At 36.4% G+C, this 19,582-nt stretch overlaps 3 protein-coding genes across 5 annotated transcripts in view; 2 read left to right on the forward strand and 1 right to left on the reverse strand.

Moving 5' to 3' along the window:
- The first annotated feature begins 16 nt into the window (after positions 1-16).
- samm50 (SAMM50 sorting and assembly machinery component) lies at positions 17-4,119 on the forward strand. Its single transcript, XM_056739170.1, has 15 exons — positions 17-173; positions 559-669; positions 770-871; positions 1,003-1,090; positions 1,173-1,279; positions 1,443-1,573; positions 1,848-1,935; positions 2,108-2,236; positions 2,358-2,429; positions 2,545-2,631; positions 2,893-2,963; positions 3,059-3,126; positions 3,247-3,393; positions 3,507-3,648; positions 3,764-4,119. The coding sequence occupies exons 1-15, from the start codon at positions 153-155 to the stop codon at positions 3,807-3,809; spliced, it is 1,410 nt and encodes a 469-aa protein (XP_056595148.1). The 5' UTR covers positions 17-152; the 3' UTR covers positions 3,810-4,119.
- A 98-nt stretch (positions 4,120-4,217) lies between these two features.
- Positions 4,218-19,582, reverse strand: part of cacna2d4b (calcium channel, voltage-dependent, alpha 2/delta subunit 4b) — a 23,508-nt gene continuing 8,143 nt past the window's right edge. For 2 of the 3 annotated variants that reach the window (XM_056739168.1, XM_056739169.1), the window contains 26 exons: positions 19,200-19,278; positions 18,813-18,946; positions 17,535-17,693; positions 17,372-17,446; positions 17,171-17,257; positions 17,013-17,084; positions 16,814-16,875; positions 16,608-16,675; positions 15,908-15,953; positions 15,695-15,792; positions 15,499-15,592; positions 15,238-15,330; positions 14,846-14,976; positions 14,687-14,755; positions 10,330-10,391; positions 9,971-9,985; positions 9,418-9,462; positions 9,148-9,210; positions 7,691-7,761; positions 7,112-7,187; positions 6,950-7,002; positions 6,807-6,862; positions 6,255-6,375; positions 6,048-6,166; positions 5,872-5,951; positions 4,218-5,776 (listed from right to left, as the gene is read on the reverse strand). In XM_056739168.1, coding sequence (XP_056595146.1) covers positions 5,684-5,776; positions 5,872-5,951; positions 6,048-6,166; positions 6,255-6,375; positions 6,807-6,862; positions 6,950-7,002; positions 7,112-7,187; positions 7,691-7,761; positions 9,148-9,210; positions 9,418-9,462; positions 9,971-9,985; positions 10,330-10,391; positions 14,687-14,755; positions 14,846-14,976; positions 15,238-15,330; positions 15,499-15,592; positions 15,695-15,792; positions 15,908-15,953; positions 16,608-16,675; positions 16,814-16,875; positions 17,013-17,084; positions 17,171-17,257; positions 17,372-17,446; positions 17,535-17,693; positions 18,813-18,946; positions 19,200-19,278 — 2,121 coding nt within the window. In that variant the 3' untranslated portion in view covers positions 4,218-5,683. Of the gene's footprint in view, positions 5,777-5,871; positions 5,952-6,047; positions 6,167-6,254; positions 6,376-6,806; positions 6,863-6,949; positions 7,003-7,091; positions 7,188-7,690; positions 7,762-9,147; positions 9,211-9,417; positions 9,463-9,970; positions 9,986-10,329; positions 10,392-14,686; positions 14,756-14,845; positions 14,977-15,237; positions 15,331-15,498; positions 15,593-15,694; positions 15,793-15,907; positions 15,954-16,607; positions 16,676-16,813; positions 16,876-17,012; positions 17,085-17,170; positions 17,258-17,371; positions 17,447-17,534; positions 17,694-18,812; positions 18,947-19,199; positions 19,279-19,582 lie in introns of those variants that run through there. The other variant, XR_008905532.1, reaches the window with a different exon arrangement.
- On the forward strand, positions 12,403-13,773 carry lrtm2b (leucine-rich repeats and transmembrane domains 2b). The gene is made up of 3 exons (XM_056739177.1): positions 12,403-12,457; positions 12,566-13,222; positions 13,301-13,773. Exons 1-3 carry the CDS (start codon positions 12,445-12,447, stop codon positions 13,771-13,773), a joined length of 1,143 nt encoding a protein of 380 aa, XP_056595155.1. The 5' UTR covers positions 12,403-12,444.

Consider the following 19,582-nt stretch of genomic DNA (forward strand, 5'->3'; position numbering starts at 1 on the left):
GTGACTATATGGGGCGTGGTTACCAAGTGTCATGGCAGCCACCGGGACTGCTCTGTAGTGTGCCAGACAGAAGCCGTGGGTATATCCACACATAGGTTGAATTGTATTATTTTTCATATTGGGGATTTTCGATTGTATAAAGCATTTGAAACATGGGCACTGTGCATGCCAGGGTAAGTGTTTTTTATCCCGTACAGTCATTTTAGCCTGAGCAATGACCTCTGAAACAATCTTTGAATGACAGGCCGAGATCATAATGACGTTTAGTATAAAACGTAAATCCAATTGTCTAAATGATTAATAATCAGTCACGAAAATAAATAACATTTGCACTTAGCCAACTTTAAACCCTCACTTTAAACAGGCTTAAATGGGAACTTAAAACTTGAATGTATATCTAATACAATATGACATATTATGTAAACATAGATCATTGTAATAGTCTCTTTGTACACAAGACAACACTCACTACAGTTCAAAGTTTGTTTGTTTGATTGAAAGAAAATAATCTCAGTATGCCATGCTTATTATTATAACATATGTGATGTGTTGACCCAGAGTATGGACCCTCTGCCTATGCAAGGACCTGAACTGGGAGTTCAGGCGGATGACATGGACCTAGGAGAACCAGATCGTGAGGAGAAACAGGAAGTTATTGAAAATAAAGATGTAAGATTTGTGTTTTTTGTATATCTCTTATGCTTTTACATAAATGTGGCTTTGTTTTTGAAGCCGTGTTATTGTTTTCATATGCATTTCAATTGTTTAGGTCGTAGTACAGCGAGTTCACATTGATGGCCTTGGAAGAACAAAGGAAGACATTTTAACGTACGAAATTGCAGATGTTTTTCGAGCCAAAAGCCTGATTGATGTGAGTATTTCACTTTTGTTTTATTAAACATACATTTTTATATACTTTGTAAGTAATTATGGTATTGAAATGCCTCGGAAGTGGATTGGAATCATTTGAACTGATCTGTGTGTATAATTATTTCATTACAGGTAATGAAAAAGTCCCATGAGGCCAGACAGAAGCTTCTGCGTATGGGAATATTCAGACAAGTTGAAGTTGTCATAGACACAGCTGAAGGTGATAATGCAAACCGAATAACTCGTATGTAACTAGTAATTACAGTTATGAATCAAAATAATATTGTGTGCACAATATTTAGGTGCTGATGCGGTGCCTAATGGACTGGACGTGACGTTTGAGGTGAAGGAGATGAGAAGAATGACAGGAAGTTACAACACCATGGTTGGGAACAACGAGGGAAGCATGGTGAGCTACTGCCAGTTTCTCATAAAACATATTTTACTTTTTACACAATATTTGACTGATTAGAGTTAAAAAAACATCTCTTGAATAGATTGTCTGTGTGGCTACAATGAGAAACAAATCATTTACAAAATATTGAAATGTTGAGGTATGATTTGTTTCTCAGGTGCTGGGTCTGAAATTGCCCAATGTTTTTGGTCGGGCAGAAAAGATGACCTTCCAGTTCTCTTACGGCACGAAGGAAACATCATACGGCCTGTCATTCTTCAAGCCACAACCCGGACACTTTGAACGGAAGTATGTTTTTTTTTTTTTTTGCTTGGTAGTGATGATTATTTTTATTAGTAAAAATTGACTGTAAAAACATAAACTGCTGATTAAAGAACAATATGTACATCTATGTCAAAACAGGAAAGAAACCCGTGTTTGTCAAATCATTGCATGGGGTCTTGTTCAGAGATTGGCTGACATTTTTAGTCATGTATATCCTCTTTCAGTAGTTGTTTATGTATAAAAAAATATCTTCAAAACAGTCTTGTGTTTGCTATTAAGATTCTCTTTATTGTTTTAGCTTCTCCCTTAACTTGTATAAAGTCACGGGACAGTTCCCATGGAGCTCGGTCAGAGAGACTGACAAAGGAATCTCAACAGAAATCAGCGTGAGTTCTTTCTACTTGATTATTTTCTACAGTGGTTCAACTAAACTATTGTAATTTTATATAGTCTGTGGCCTTATTTAGCAAAATAAAGCTCTAATATATGAAGACAAAGCTATGAGCAATAAATTGCATGGCATCTTAAAAATGTTTTTGAATATTGTTCAATGCATAGTTCCCTATCTGGAGGACAAACCACACCCTGAAGTGGGAGGGTGTTTGGAGAGAATTGGGTTGTTTGGCCCGTACTGCATCCTTTGCTGTCAGGGAGGAAAGTGGCCATTCTCTGAAGTCCTCTCTTTCTGTAAGTATCCTCTTCTCTTTTTTTTTTAAACATTAGCTTACTATATGTGCTCAGTGTTTATTTAGCAGTCATTGATTATACATGTACATCATATTTAACTTCTTCTATGTTTTCTTGACAGCATGCAATGGTCATTGACACACGCAATTCTTCCATCCTTCCGAGGAAAGGTGCCTTACTAAAGATCAATCAGGTCTGGTCATGCATCAGCAGATTTTAGACATTTTCATGTTTCAAAACAAAATACAACTTTAAAACAACATACAACACACTTTTATTATTTAACTGAAGTTTTTATGGTCTGTCAGGAACTGGCAGGTTACTCTGGGGGAGATGTCACTTTCTTGAAGGAAGACTTTGAGATTCAACTCAACAAGACACTCTTCTGGGACTCGGTAAGATTCGTTTGAAACACCTCAACTCCTTTAACATTTTTGTTTTGAGCTTTTTGGCTTTCTTTTTCATGAAATTATGGGTGAGAAATGGGCTATACTATCAGGACTTGAGTCATGACAGCCTCTTGCATTACAACTTCAACCAAAATACATGCTATAATTTGTCACAATATTACATGCTTATGAAACTGATTGTATACTTGCATTAAATCACAGAAAATTATTTCAAATGCCAATAAACTATAATTTTGGCTAGTGTAGGTGCTCTCTACCTCACTGTGGGGTGGTATGCTGCTGCCCCTTGGAGACAAGCCCTCCAGTATTGCTGATAGGTCAGTATATTTCTTCTTTTGTTGAAGAAAAATAATACAAAAAAGTAATACAATTAAAAGGCATCTAACTGACATTGTTTTTGAATTGTATGTAGGTTTTATTTGGGTGGTCCCACTAGTGTGAGGGGCTTCAGTATGTACAGCATTGGTCCTCAGAGTGAAGGTTTGTGTTAAAATATTTTTCTCCTCAACATTACTATTTTGATTTTGGAATAAACTGATCTTTAAATGGTTAAGATCTCACAAATCGTTGACTAATGTTGTTCTCTTACTTTGTCGGTAGGTGATTACCTTGGTGGGGAAGCATATTGGGCTGGAGGGCTTCATCTGTACACCCCTCTCCCATTCAGACCAGGCAGAGGCGGCTTTGGAGACCTCTTCAGGACGCATTTCTTCCTTAACGCCGGGAATTTGTGCAACCTTAACTATGGTGAGATCCAAAAGTTTCAAAGTCTGAAATTGGAAATATATTAAATGCTTCCCTATTTTTTATGTGGCAAAGTCACATATTTCCTTTACATATTTGTCCTCATCGTCCACCAGGGGAAGGGCCCAGAGCACACCTGAGCAAACTGGCTGAGTGTATTCGCTGGTCGTATGGAGCGGGTATTGTGTTGCGTCTGGGGAACATTGCTCGACTGGAGCTCAACTATTGCATTCCCATGGGCGTCCAGAGTGGAGACAGGTACTCACTCACCAACGTGTTTGATGTTTTTTTACCTTTTTTTAATTGTAGTTTTATTCTTGATTATAATAAAACAGTATAATTATGATGTAATGTATAAAATATTGTTTCACAGGATATGTGATGGTGTGCAGTTTGGGGCTGGAATCCGTTTCCTGTAACAATTTTTTCCTTTTTACACAAATTCGGAACAAATAAGGATTTCTTTCACTTTGCACCTGTAAAAACAAATGTGTGTATATTTCCTTTCTAAGCTGCAATGCATAATGCAATGGGTTTTACCTAAATAATTGATGTTGGCAAATATACCTTGAAGAAACCGGTATTGAACTAAAAAGAAAACAATTGGAATGAATCATTTTGAAGTTATTGGTACTTCACTCGGGAGCATATCGGACATCAGTGCTCTTATTACTTTTATTTATTCATCTAAACAGTTGGCGTTCAATAAATAATGTTTTTGTCCTTTTCTATGGTCTTCGTGTGTTTTTTGAGCTGGCAATTGATTTTAATATCTTATCAAATATGTATTAACGCCCTCACTTTCTTTTGAAGACAACAAAAACATATGAATGTAACAAAAATGTTTAATTAACATTTGTTGACATTTTGCAAACAAAAATTTTCACAGCAAATAGTAAGGTACTAAAAGCACTTTATCAAGTACTTATAACTTTAAAATACAAAATTATTTTTAAATACAATATTTCCAAACGTCTTGATAGGATTTATTAATAAATCTTTCGATCTTATTATTTTATGATTATTTATTGATCTATTAATAGAAAGAACTGTAATGTGATAATAGGGATCCTTACAAAAAGGAAACGTGTTCTTATTAGTAAAATGTGACCCTGGATCACAAAACCAGTCTTAAGTAGCACGGGAACATTTTTAGTAAAAGACAAAAATACATTGTATGGATCAAAATAATTGATTTTTATTTTATGCTAAAAATCATTGGGATATTGAGTAAAGATCATGTTCCATGAAGACAATTTGTAAATTTCCTAACTTAAATATATCAAAACTTTATTTTTGTGAGTGTATGGCCTGCTACAGTGCCTCTGATTAACAACTTCAAAGGCAATTTTCTCAACATTTTGATTTTTACGCACTCTCAAATTCCTGAGTTTTAAACGGTTGTATCTCAGCCAGATATTGTCTTATTCTACATCGATACACATCAATAGAAATCATATTTATTCATATTTCAGATTATGTAAAAATCTCAATTTCGAAAAATTGACACATAAGACTGGTTTTGTTGTCCACAAATGATTTTCTTTGCATATTGATTAACATATATATGACTATGGCTTTACTAAATTTGTGGCTACTGTGGATTTACTAAAAAACGTTAAATGATCGTTCATGGTTTAACCTTAATTCATTTTTGTAAAGGCAAGTACAGGACCTACAAATTAAATGTAACCCTTTTCCCCCAAAGTCTAAATGATGAGGTCGACTCTTACAAAAACTAGTCAAGACAGAAACAAAGATTTTTGAAGCACAAAATGCATCCATCCGTAGTTTCTCGCTGGTTCACAGACTTTCCAAAGGAAAAACCCAAGAAATGTTAGTCTGCCGCCATGAATTGTGTTTGGGTTTTGGGTCGTATTCAAATGTACATGCCTTGACCCTCAACAGCTCTGGCAATTTTCAACCATTTTAACACAAATATCTTACGTTCCTACTTAAAATTCCCAAATGTATGAAAATGTCTCAAAAACCTCATGAAAACAAACAGCACTTTGCTATCACTATATATGATGCATCTTTGAAACTTTTAATATACTCCTGAAAATATTATAGGAATAGCAGAGCTGATGTATAACATCAAGTCACAAGAGAAAATCTATCTCAGACGCAGTTGGTCCCAGTAAAAAGTATTGACGCATTGAGTCCAGTAGGGGGCAGGTTTGCTGTATAATATTAACCAAGTTAGTTTTATTTTCATTTTGCACCATGGCAGGCCTGTAGCTTGTAATCACAGTTGATAATGAGCAGTTTTCTTTCTTTCGTTTTTTAAAATTCAGCCAAGGCCCAACGATGTGACCAAACATATGAAGAACAGTGTAAGACACATGGCTATCTCACATGCTCCACCACAGTCACTGGCGTTTTCCTGTCAATAAAGAAATAAAACAGAAACCAGTTTTACTTTATCATATCCTGAAATACCATCTTAAGAATAAAAGCGTCTGGATGCACGTGGCTTACATGTGGATGGTATGCGTGACAAGACTCTGGTCGTCTTCGAATCTTCTGAGATTTCATCCTGTTGCACTTAACTGTGGCATTATGTGTGCAGGAGTTAAGGAGAACATTCTCAGTTCTGAACCAAAGACAAGCTTGTTATTTGCTGTTTTTTTTATCATTTTTACATTTTTAAAGGATATATTTGACTTCTTTTGGCGTGAGAGTGATAGGAGCATACTGCCGAGAGCAGTCACAGTCTGCCTGGACCACCACAAGCACCAGGTTAGTGTTGTATACCTGCTGTAAGACAAACATCCTGAAACATAAAAAGAGAGAATAAGGGAAATTCACATTATCATTGATGTTCAACTGCAATTTAGTAGTCCCTTTTATAAATGACATACTTCTGACAACGGCCGCATTTGATGATGCTGTTAGTCTCACGGATTGATGTGTCATACGTGAAGCCGGGATATTCGGTATTGCAAGGCTGCATTAGATCAGCTTTCTTCTGTTTGTTGTATGCTAAAGAAGAAAATATGTAGTTAGGATTCAATTTTAATGTGTGAGTACCTTTGGCACTCACACGGGTATTTCCTCATTGTCTACTCTACTAAAGGAACTATTGTTTCACTGCTTACATCTGCATTTTGAGACCTTTCTTTAAGAAACCTCTATAAACTGAAATGCTGATGTACACACATCAGGACTTGAAGATACTTACATGAATGATACACAGTTTTAGCTGCACAGCGTCAATGAGAGACGAATGGAGCAAAGTCACAGACAACAATGGAGGTGAAGTATGAATGGATGCATTAAAAAGATGGCATACGAATAACAGACATCAAAAATGATAACAAAACATTCTGGAGATGAAATGTTTGGTTGTTTAATGATATCTGAGTGCATTAAATTCACACAGTTTTATTGTTACTAATATTTTCTCAACTTACCATCCGCTACATAGTCACTATGCCAAAGTCCACAGATGTTGAACTCCAATAAAAACCTGAAAGATTGGAGATGAAAATGCATGTTTGCTGGCAAATATCCTTCCCATGTATTAAATGTGTTACGCCCCAAGCTTAGCACTTACATCATGAAGTTTGAGAAGAACCACTTTATTAACGCCAGTAGGCCATAGAAAGGCTGTGAAGTGAACAGATGTAGTCAATCAAATGAAGTCCGGTCTACTGTGCCTTCATCAGCCCAATAAATGCTGAGAATTGTTATCTTACAGATATAAAGTTTTGCATACACTGAGAAGTGGTCTTGCTCCATTAGAGTGATGGTGAACATTCTTACACATGGCCTGGTAGTCATAAAGTGTCACCCTATAGAAAGAAAAATCACGGTATATAAAATATATGAAATATTGGAAAATTACTATTAGCAAAGTAATAAAGGAATTGTTTAGTGTCAAGCTCCATAATGAGAAAAAGCGACATCAAAGCATAACAAATAACCCATGAAATATATGTGTTTTGTGTCATACATACTTTTGGACATTTAAAGGGACAGGTCACCCCAAAATTAAAATTACTTGATCTTTTACTCACCCTCATGTCATTTCAAACCTGTATGTCTTCTGCACTTCACAAACAAAGGTGTTTTGAAACCCAACTACATTGGCCTCATCTGGCCTTCATTTTAAAGACACAAAACCACTTAGGCATTTCTCAAAATATCTGCTTTTGAGTTTCACAGCAGAGTCATATCCAGATATTTAATGACATGAGGATGAATAAATGTTGACAGGATATATGTTTTTAATTTATATGCCGTACCATGTAAACAAAGATGAAAACATTTGATGCAACTTGTTGGGTGTTTGTACCTTTTATACAAGCCTGATTTAAGTAGCTGGGCCATGACTGATCCATCTATTTCCCCAAAAAATTTACCAACCTGTGTAAAAAAGATTTAGCACACGCATTAGGAGTGTTTGTCAAATATTACGCTCATATATTAGTGACATTCTGAGATCCAGAGATTACAATGCATCTTTTACAGATTTACTTTTCATGTCGCAGGATGTATTAGAATGGATGCACAACTCTGACATGTGAGCCAACAAGGTATGAAATCACATCACAATTTCAAAAACACACACATACACTTACACAGGCAGACTAAAGTACTGTGATCCAGATGTGCTAACAGATGCCTGTGACTCCCCTGCAATCTGGGATTAGAAATCTCCTGCCTAATGCTCACATAGCTACAGCACATGTGCTACTACAAACAGCTGCGCAATGAGACCAATGTCATCACACAGACATAATATCTATGTGAAATGGTATGAAGCCATTATGTTCAGTGGAATTACACAAGGTTAAAGAAAGTCTATTTTTATTCTGTTACATTTGTCATTAATAGATGAATACTACTACTATTCTTTTTCTTTTTATTATTGAATACCAGCAGAAGAAAAGCAATAATCTTATTTAACACTGCAGTTCATTCACTCAATAACTGTCCCGTTCTGGACCCCATCTGTTCACTCCAAGGACAAGCTTGTGGTATGTTATCAAGTCCTCAAACTACAGCATCCGCCTACCACCTGCCCTTCACTTGTAACCCCCTGAGCAATGACACGTGCCGCTAGAATCCCACACCTCACCATCTTCCATCTTCATGACTGTGGACTTTTTGTCACCTTGCCAGTGTATTTCTTCCGAACAGAAATTCTCTTATGCCATAAACGTATGACGCATTGTATAAGGCACTGTGTCATCATTGGTGGGATTGTATTTATATTTGTGAACCTGGATCACAAAAGCAGTCTTAAGTGGCACCGGAACGTTTTTAGTAAAAGACAAAAATAGATTGGATGGGTCAAAATTATAGGTTTTTCTTTTATGCCAAAAATCATTAGGATATTAAGTAAAGATAATGTTCCATGAAGTATTTTGTAAATTTCCTACCTAAAATATATAAAAACGCATTTTTGTGAGTGGATGGCCTGTTAAAAACTTCAAAAGCAATTTTCTCAATATTTAGATTTTTTTGCACTCCAGAGTTCCAGAGTTATAAATGGTTGTATCTGAGCCAGATATTGTCCTATTCTAACAACTCATACATCAATAGAAAACTTATTTATTCAGCTTTCAGAATATGTATCAATCTCAATTTCGAAAAATTGTCCCATAATACTGGTTTTGTTGTCCCGGGTCACATTTATTAAGCAGAAGCTTTCATTCAAAGGGACTTATGAATAAGGGAGCATTTCATATATTGACCTATTTTTCAGTTACATATAAACTTAAATTGTTAAAATGTTCATGTACTCACATCTCCTCTTTCCTTTGAAAGGAGTACGAATCCATTATTGTCAACTAGGTAACAGTTTACTTCCTGCGGGAAAAACGAATGGAAAAATAAACCCTAATTACAAAATTTACATTTTGTATGGATTTTATTTTTATTTCTTCCATTTTATCATTAATAATATTTACTCTAATAACAGTCACAATGTAAAAATGTAACAGGCTATGACATCAGCATATAAGCATCATTACATTTAGACGCACAGAAAACAGATGAGTTAAAGGCTTTACTCACAATGCTCTCACAACTGAGAGGACAAATACCCTCCACATCACTGCACTGCCAAAAGCAAGAACAACCACAGGGCCTTTAGTTAATGGACAGATTTCATAAGACTCTTTCATCCCATTCATTTCATTGAGTGTACACTACAATAGTCATTTCCAACCTAGAAGGTACTTAATGCGATAGTCCCTCCAAAAATACAAATTCTGTCATTGTTTATTCATAGTCATATTGTTCAAAACTAGTCTATGACTCTTGCTTCTGTGAAACACAAAAGAAGGTATTTTGAGATACGTTTCAGTGGGTTTGTGTCTATATAATGGAAGTAAATGGGGCCAGTTTTGTTTGGTTATCCGTGTTCCTCAAAAAATCTTCTTTTATGTTCTGCAGAAAATACAAGTTTGGTATGACATGAGGGTAAATAAACGATTCAAAATATTTATTTCTGGGGGGACTATGCCTTTAGTCTGTTTTTTAAAACGGAAATTACAGCTTTACACAGACACATTATACATGTGGTTTGACTATATGGCTCAAGTAATGGCAACAAGCAAAAACTTACATCTGTGTCGTTTGGCTGACAGGAGCAAGAGAGAAAACATGGACAGAAAAAAGTGAATTCAAAGAATGTTTGTCCGTTTATGTTTGTTGCACATATAAAAACACTCTTGAGGAAATCGTAAGAGCAAATAGGTTCCATTGTCAATAGCAATCCAATGTGGAGTATCTTGATAGATTTTGAGGCGTGACAATATGCATGTTGGCCTTGAAATCTCCAATCACTACTTGCCCATTTACCAGCAAGAAAAGATACGTCCCATTATTCTAATACATCAGTACAAACATACTTTATATAATCAGAAAAAGATAGTTGATCTATTCAGAAACTAGTATTACTGTTTCTAAGGTTTTAAAACTCACTTGTTTGGCAAAAGAAAATAACAATCTCTCCATCAGATCCAGAGATGCTTGCATTCCAATAGCTGTAGAAACACAATCAGAAATGGTATGATAATTGGTATTTGTTATGAATATTTTACAAAGAAATGTAAAATATTTACTGTTCTTTACAGTGTATTGTGTACAACAGTGTACTACACCTGTTAAATGGTAAAATAATTAAGTCTTATTTTTATTTAATTGTAAGAACATGCGAGAATACGAAATGACAAAATGTTCATTTGGTGAACTGCTCATTTACACGAGTAAAACTTTGATGTTTATGTGTGAAGTAAGTCTCGCATTAAGTTCTGGGTTGGCACATCTTTTGAACGGTGAATTTCCATTTTAATAAATGTCATAACTGTTAAGTCATTTTAGAATATATTTTAGCATATAGAAAAAATGCAACAAAAAAAACAGGCCCGCAAATTACAGTTTAAAAAATGTTTATTACTTCCAGTTTTTCCATTGTATTTAAGAAGGTGCATTTATAAGTCTTGTTGACGTCTTTTATGTCCTACAGCATAAGCTACAGCAAAGAGTCATGATTTGCAAAAATATAAGAGGCAACCAATACCTAAGCTGTGTCAGCTGGTCTTTTATCTCTTCTGCCCCCTCTTCAATCCATCCATCTCTCTCTCTCTCTCTCTCTCTCTCTGGCCAAACAGGCAGGCACAGACTGCTCTAATATTAGTCCTACCCCACTCACATATACATACAGGACTTGAATGATGTGAGGAAGAACTTCCAATATCTTGTTTCTTAGAGGACTCAGAGATGATAGCCATAAAAGGTGCGTTCAACTTGTTATTTAACCCAGACAGTAGAAAAATGTTTTGTATTTAATAGGCAGTGATCATTGTTTGTGATTTACAAAACCGACTTGTTTGCTTTTTAATAGTTATCAGTTCAATTCACTTTATTTATATTTTTAGGAGCATCTTTTTCTTTAAAATTTTATTTGGTAGTCTGAAATCTAAGCAATCATCCTTGTTTAGATTTAGTTTGAGATATAAAGATACAGATTTTTACTTTTAGATTTCAGTCAATAGTATGCATCACGAGATATGCACTTTGCCGCACCGTTCTGCTTTTCACTCATAAAGCAGCTGCTGTTCACAGCGCCTATTTATTATCTATTGGTGTGGAAAATTAATCCTTGATCATTTTAAGAGCCTATGAGCGAAAGTGCCATGTTTGTGTTGCATCAGAGTAGAAAGTACTCTTTTTTTAATCAGGGCATTGGAAAAACATTCAGCGTATGATGGAAACAAACCGAGTAATCTTATAGACAGTTTCAAAGCAACAGCATAAACAAACAATAGTGCGCATGCTTATGTTTGTGGATGGAACTTAACTTCCGGTACACATTCACAAATAATAGAGTCCCTGTAGATTATTTGTGATAACAAAAGAACAGAGAAGAACCGTTGCTTGGCTAAACTTGCCTCTCCAATATTTTGAATTTAGACTGTGAAACAAAGCTCAAATGATATGTCAATAGCATACAGTTTATTTAAATGCCACAAAGTAACACGACCCATTTAACAAATTGTTTATTTAGTAAACATACAACATAATTCAACAAATGGTTTATTTAATAGAATTATTATACAATAAAATAATCGTATAAATTAAAATCGAAATATTATTAGCCAGTTCGATGAACAAACACAGACCGAAAGTGATCTTCCGTTGAGTAGCGTACGACCAATGAAACTGTCTATAAGACTTCCGGCTACTAACTGTATGCACCCTATGAGAAGCCAAGAGCCTCTGGGTGGCTTTCATACAAAGATCATGTTTTAAATTTAAAAGTCTCTTCTGAAAATATAGGTTTAAGAACATGATGATGACAGTTTTAGTCAATTTTAAATTTAAAAAAATTCTACAGCATCACAAATCCTGTTTATAGACTTTCACTTCAAAGTGCTAATGCGGTTTATCACCATTATCATATTGTTATAGCAATCCGAGGATTTTCCCATGATTGACGAGTCAGACATTTATTTACATAAGACTACTGCCAGCCCTGCTAAAGCCTTGCCAAAAAGAATCTTTCAATAAAAGGCTTGGGTGACCAAACAGATCAGCATGAACATTAAAAGTAAGTAACTTTAATTTGATTACATTACATTTCTTACTAAAAGTGACATTCTGACTAGTGCACATGTACATGTAACCAAGTGTATGTTAACAATCTCAGATCTTTCAGGCCTGCTGACCATTCTTAGCTTATGTGGAATGTCTACAAGCTGCCCGTCTGTATGTACCTGCAACGGAAACCAAACCGACTGCAGTGATCTTAACAAACTCATCTCCCTGGCATCCATATTGGACCAGCTTCCATCTCACACAGCCTCCCTCACCCTCTCAAACAACAACTTCACAACGGTGAAACCTGGAAGCTTTTCCAATCTCAGCGACCTGTTTCATTTGGACCTCTCTAGAAACCTTCTTTCCACCTTTCATCCTTCTATCTTCTCTCAACTAAACAGTCTGGAGTTTTTAGATGTTTCTGAAAACCGTCTGGTGATGCTGCCTGTGAGCTTATTTTCTGATCTCAGGAGGCTTGCAGAACTGGTTCTGAAAGATAACAGACTTAAGGAGCTGAATCCGGATCAGTTCAAAGGTCTGACCGAGCTTAAGCGTTTGGATATTTCTCTAAACCACCTCAGTTCCTTGCACACAAATCTACTAGATGGACTTCAGAAGCTAACGTGGCTTTCGGTTTCAGGCAACAAGCTCACAACGTTACACTCACTCAAACATGCGATGGGTCTTCAACACCTTCTGCTGGAGGGGAACCCCTGGAACTGTAACTGCGAGTTAATCCCGCTCAAACATCGTATAGAGTGGATCTTATATAAAGGTATGTTTCTTCATAACTTCAATTTGTCTATTAACAAAATATGGGGAATGACTTGAATGACTCATGTTTTTGTCGTAGGAGGACACATAGATTCCGTCCACTGCTCCTACCCAACAGATCTGCGTGGGAAGGATCTACGCAACATCCCCACCGAGATTTTCGGACACTGTCACTATCTACATTTCATGACCAGGAATCCACCCGCCGCCGATAGCCACCCTGAGTCGAGCGGAGACTGTATACACCAGCGGTATCGCCCGGTGAGTGTGCGCCGAGCGGCTGCTACAGTGGTCGTAGCTGGGGTGGTCTGCAGCGTGGTGTGCATTTTAATGGTTGTAACGGCAATCTATGGGTGCATCTACGCGATGATGGCTGCTAACAAACAGCAGCAGCTGAAGCAGGGGGACAATCACCAGCAGATGTCGGCCAAGGAACCAGAGCAAGATCTTATGAACGAACAGAAGGAGGATCTGATGCCAAGTATCAGGAGGGGGCCAGAAGCCCCCGAGTGCACAGAATGGATGGCATTTCCTCCAGAAGTGTGCGTTTGAGTCTGTGTTCAATGTTTATTTAGAGAATATATGCAATTCGTTCTATACTTAACCATAGATATTTGCATTTATATGTAAGATAAAAAAGTTTTTCACACATATTGTATAGAAAATGAACAGCACTTTTTCATGTGATATAATATAAAAATTAACCATATACAGCCGCAGAAACCTAAATTATTTCCAGCATATCTAAATTGACTATTTCTAGGTATGTGCTACAGTCTAGCTGAATTAAAAAACTACAATTCCTTTTTTTCATAGAATATTACAGCGTTTATTGTATTGTAAATAGCTTTACACTGTGGATAATTTTTAATTCATGTGCCCTCATAATCTTCAATTAAAATGCCTTTCCGACCTCTAGTGGCTATCCACCTCAGATGACATCATTTAGACGGCTTGGGCGGAGCATGTGGTAACTCCTCCCCTTCAAAGTGTATAAAGACCTTACATAATGAAGCGTTATGTTTTTGTTACATAGAATGAGCTATAACTATCTACGAGCACCATGGGTTCTTTGCATGGAATTCACCATGTTGTTTCTCCAGTAGCCCTAAACGGACAATTGTGTTTCGTACATACGTATCTCCTTCGGCAAAGAAGCGAAAAAGCAACGACATCTTAGCCCTGTGTCAGCCGCCGTAGTCCATTGAAAGTGAGGGATAGAGTGAGCCGTTGGTTGCAATTCGCAACCTCTCCACTGGATGGGGCTAAAATCTCCACATTGCTCTTTTTATCTCAGACTCTAATGTACCTCACCTCGTTTAATGTTTGCAGAGTAAAAATGCTGATCATAATTTTATAATAAACAAAATTATTTCTAATGCTATTTCTTATCAAGTTTGCTCCAAATAATGTTCAATCTACCTTCAGATTTGAGCATGCAAACAGTGAAAGGTCGATTTCTTACCTCCAGCAAGGGCTGTTTTCTTCCCTTCAGTCACTGTGACGGCTGTTACTGCCACGAAAGTGTTCCTTCCTATTAGTAGAAGTAATCATTTTTGTCACAAGTCTATCCATTTAATCCACTTAAAGCGTTAAATAACAAGATGTTCTCTCACAAACATACCTTTGTTGATGTCATCATGCGGGACATAAAAGAAGAATTGACCAGGCTTGTTCTCAGCAGCCAGGCGATACCAGATGGGAAAGTGGTCAACAGTGAAGATGTTCGCTTTGTCCAGTGGTGTCAAGAACTTCCTGGAAATAAGGATCATTGCTTCATAGTGTCCACCACACTGGACAGAACAACTATAAAATCTATTTTCGCCCAAGATATGTTATTCAGATTGTCTATAATGTATTCATTTGTCATTTTCTTTGTATAACTGAAAACACATCTGTCGACTGTAGTGTACATCATGCAATAATTCCATAGGGAAAATTTAGTTCTGTGTTACTTTTTACAAAGATTTCAAATATTCTTTTATTAAAACATGCATTAGATGGCTTTTGACTCACTTGCCCGCTCGTTTCTCACTTCCTGCATATCTAATAACACGCATCAGACCGGAGCGGGTTCCCAGGAAAGCCGTCTCCATGCCTTCATCTACTCTACAGCATGATAAAGGCAAAGAGAGAGATATTATGAACACACAACACTGAATCCCCCACACAATGTTTTCTAAATGAAAGAGATTTAAAATGACATTTTACAGAAAATGTCCTTCTTTGTGTTTATGCCTGATGCACAACATATACGGATTAAATTAAGCCTCTTACCCCGTGGCGGATAGTGTTAGAGCGGTCCAGTAAGCCTCCAGTGGTGCTGTTACCACAGCATCGAAAAGAGTCTGCTGTAGCAGAACCTCATCACCTGTCACAACAATATCACAGTTCGAAACCTAACACTATATCAAATCGTATTTTTACGGCTGTACTTTCATGGGAAGTACAATAAAAAATCAAGTAAACTTGCACTCCAAGTCTGGCTCTTTCCCAGTCAAGTACCGGACAACAGCCTGCAGCTGAGTGAGCTTCCGATGGTGTGGGTCAATGTCTGTCTCGCAATACGTCCTGACAGGGAAAACCAGTGTAACAAAGAAGTAAATCTCTCAAGAAATGTGTTGACCCAAAGGAAGTTATAAACGTTGGCCATTTTAGTTTCAATATCCTCACCTTAAATACTTACCATTCATTGGATAATGAGAGATCTGGCTGCTGGAGGTCATGAAGGCCTAGTAAAAGGAAATATTGAGCAGCTATGGTATACATCATATAACAATGCAGCTTAATAGCTTTCATTTAAAAATATCTTTCCTATTTGTTCACATTCAATGTAACTCAATAGTGAGTCACATTTTCCACAAACACTTGACAGGAACAAGTCGAATGCTTATCACAACTTTTATTACATACATAAATGAAATTTCTCCATATTGCTTTCTTTCTCTAACAATTTTTAATGCTTTGTATTTTTGCACTTAGGATAAACTGCATGGACAGTAACATTTTAATGTGTACTGTATCTCACTGTAGGCACACATTTTGAGTTTTATTAAAAAACAAGTTTCATTTTTTTAAAGTTTTCTTTTCTTTTGATTGTAGTGGAAATTGTGACTTTTTTTAAATTATGACATTTAGAAAAACGTTAAACAGTTGACAGCGATCCCTGGTTATTCATGGTTAGTAGACAAATTCAACAAACTACTAACAGGTGTGAGTAAAAAGTAGTCCCCCCACCGTATAGTTCCTAACTATACTATCTAAATATTTTTAAAAGGGAGTTTATAGATAAAAAGGTATCTTTAATGGGAGTCTTCACAGTGCCGGGGGGGGGGGGAGTGGAAGAAACCCCTATATATCAAATAAGCTATTAATCATCCACCCACCTTCCTCCACAGAAACATTCCCAAAGAACATGTACTGCCCGTGACCTCTTGTGAGCACCATTCCAAAACTGAAACCACACATAAAGAGACATTTTGTGAAGGTCTGCTGGAGGTATTACTTTTATATATCTGAAGGTTAGAAGAATTACTCCAAAATCCCACATGTGTCTTCATCATATGTTAGAAATGTAAGAACCGAGTCATACCTAAAAGGAGTCTCATTGATGGATGTGTAGAAATAATCGTTTTTAAGGAATACGGGTCTTTTCTGGAGGATAAAAAGGAAAATTGCCATAATAGATTTCACTCCTCCCAAACTCTCAAATACTAATATATAAATGATATATAATTTTTTTTATATTTTTGTGGTGAAATCTAAAGATTTCTTTTTATTAACACACTCACCCCTTTATCCACAGCTGCTCTCACATCTAAACTCAAAGTGCCGGTCTGTCCTTTCACCATGGCTGTTCTTAACTGTTAAAACATAGCAGGATATCATGACGACCAAAAACAGTCAAAATACCTGTAGGAAGTGTCTACAGTATGTGTGGATGACTCACGCTGTCTTCTGTGTCTTCCCACTCAGCTTCAGACAGATCCACACTGTTGTAGTTCGGCTTAGGCTTTAACTTCTTCCCATCATAGTACTGTCAACATCACCGGACAAGCAGCAGCGAATGAGAAAGAACATCAATATTACATTGATTCATTGCAGGTCAATAAGTTGTGTGTTTAAAGTAAGAAGATACAGACAGACTGACCAGAGGTCTCAAATCAGGATGTGCCAGAATGTATCCATTGTTTGTGATGAGGAAGGCATAGCCATGTGCACCAAGCTGAAAAAAAACAACTTTGTGAGAATTGTTTGCATTCACAAAAGGTGGACGGTTATCATATATCACAACAAAGATATTTCTTTCGTACCTTATATCGTGATGCTATTTTCATGACTTCCATAAGGGGGACGTCAGTTCCCACCACTCCTAGCAGAATGCCATGAGAAAGTGTTTCTTTCTTCTTACTGAACACGGGCATGGCCACGGACGTCATGAGCAACAGACTGTGTGCTTTGCTTTTGAACAGCTGTGGGAGAAATGCAATACATTGATCTGTTTCTGGAACAACTTTCATTATTGTCACCGATGTCACGAATCCCTCTTTTTAAAACTTCCCCTTTCAATCCCCTGCCTGCATTCTGTTTGTCATTTGTTACCATTATAAAGTCTTATAAATGTTTTATGGGTGAATATTCGTGTTTTATTTGTAAATACAAGTTTAAGCTGACTTTAATAGGGTAAATGCTTTACCTTATTATATTTACTGCAAATAATGAATGAGGCCAAGTAGTATTTTTGTCTTGTTTTGGAGTACAAATATCTTTAAAAATGTATCAAGACACATTTTCTTCAGAAGCAAAATGACCTTACAATTGATTCTGGAAAAAAGGAAATCAGTTTAGGGCTAAAATGTGCCATGGAGGTTTAACTCTTTATTTATTTTTCTCAGATCTTAGGTCATTGTACATCTTTAAATGTATCTTAAATTTGTATTTTTGAATTTTATAATATTTGTATTAGAAAATACTGCAAAAATAATACCTATGGAATTAATTTCTTGCACTGTTGAGGTCAGCAGGTTGTGAAAAATGATAACAAACAATAGGGGGCGCCATGATACAAGAAGTCCTGTCATGCATGCGTCAGCTAGGACAGGCTCACTACAGAAGACTAAAAATCTAACGTCTTCTATTCAGGCATTTATAAAGTACTATGGCTTAAAACTTGAAGGTACGGCAACAGGCTACTGTAGCTAATCTACTGTCTCAACGACTCATTACCTCCTTAGTGTTTGGAAGCTGTGTGATGAAGATAAGAGCGATGAAAGAACACACAGTTAGCACATGACTGGCACAAACAACACAACAAAATCACTGAAGGTAATATAAAGCTATATAAATGGTATAAACATCTATATTTGGGCCCAATGATCTGATAATGTCACCTCAACCACATTCAGTTAACTTTGTGGTTATCTGCTGACCAGGTGTGAATGAATGACCAAAAACAGGACCTACATGCTCAAGATGTCTTGAAATTTGTAAGGTCATCAAATTTATCAGCATGTAGTTTTAATCTGATTCTGAAAGCGAGAAGATCGATTTCTTGTCTTCTTTTGGAAAATTAAGCACGGTTTTATACTCACCACACTGTCCATATACGCCTCAGTCCAGATGATGTCATGATCGTGGTTGATAACCATTGGTCGACTTAGAACATGAAGATACTCCATGACGTTCTCCTGAACATCAGCCAGTGTAGAGACGTGCGTATAATATCCTGTAAAAATCAAACAAACAGTACATGAAAATTAATTTTTCCTTATAATAATGCTTAAATATGTAAGCCGTTGTGTCCGATTTTGTGGGTAATGTCAGTTTGAGGTCATTCAACTTCAATGCGTAAAAAAAAAACTTAAAACATAAAAAAGAAAGTTTCTTGCAAAGCTGACGATGGAAAGGCAAAAGTTGTGAATTGTAGCTTTAATATCGCTGTCTTTCACAAAATGTTGTATACTGTAGGAAATACGCACCCTTATTGTTGCAGGCGATCCATTTGACGTTTTCTGAGAAGGTCATATCTCTGCCAATGAGGTAAGTGAAAACACGAACCTGCAAAGGATTATATAATACAAAACATAAATATATGTTTCTCCAAAAGGTGACACCGTACCACCGAACCAATGATAAGGGTCAATTTTTCGAATATTTTGGATTTATACATCATCGACAATTTTTGTTTGTGATTTTGTTCCACTCAGAAAAATAAAGCTTTGATATATTTACCGTAGGATATTTACAAAATATCTTTATGGAGCGTTATCTTTACTTTATATCCTAAGAATTTTGGGCATAAAGGAAAAATCGATCATTTCGATACACACAACGTGGATGGCTATTGCTACAAATATAACGT

Source organism: Triplophysa dalaica, chromosome 24 (assembly GCF_015846415.1).
Source record: "Triplophysa dalaica isolate WHDGS20190420 chromosome 24, ASM1584641v1, whole genome shotgun sequence".
Classification (NCBI taxonomy): Eukaryota; Metazoa; Chordata; class Actinopteri; order Cypriniformes; family Nemacheilidae; genus Triplophysa; species Triplophysa dalaica.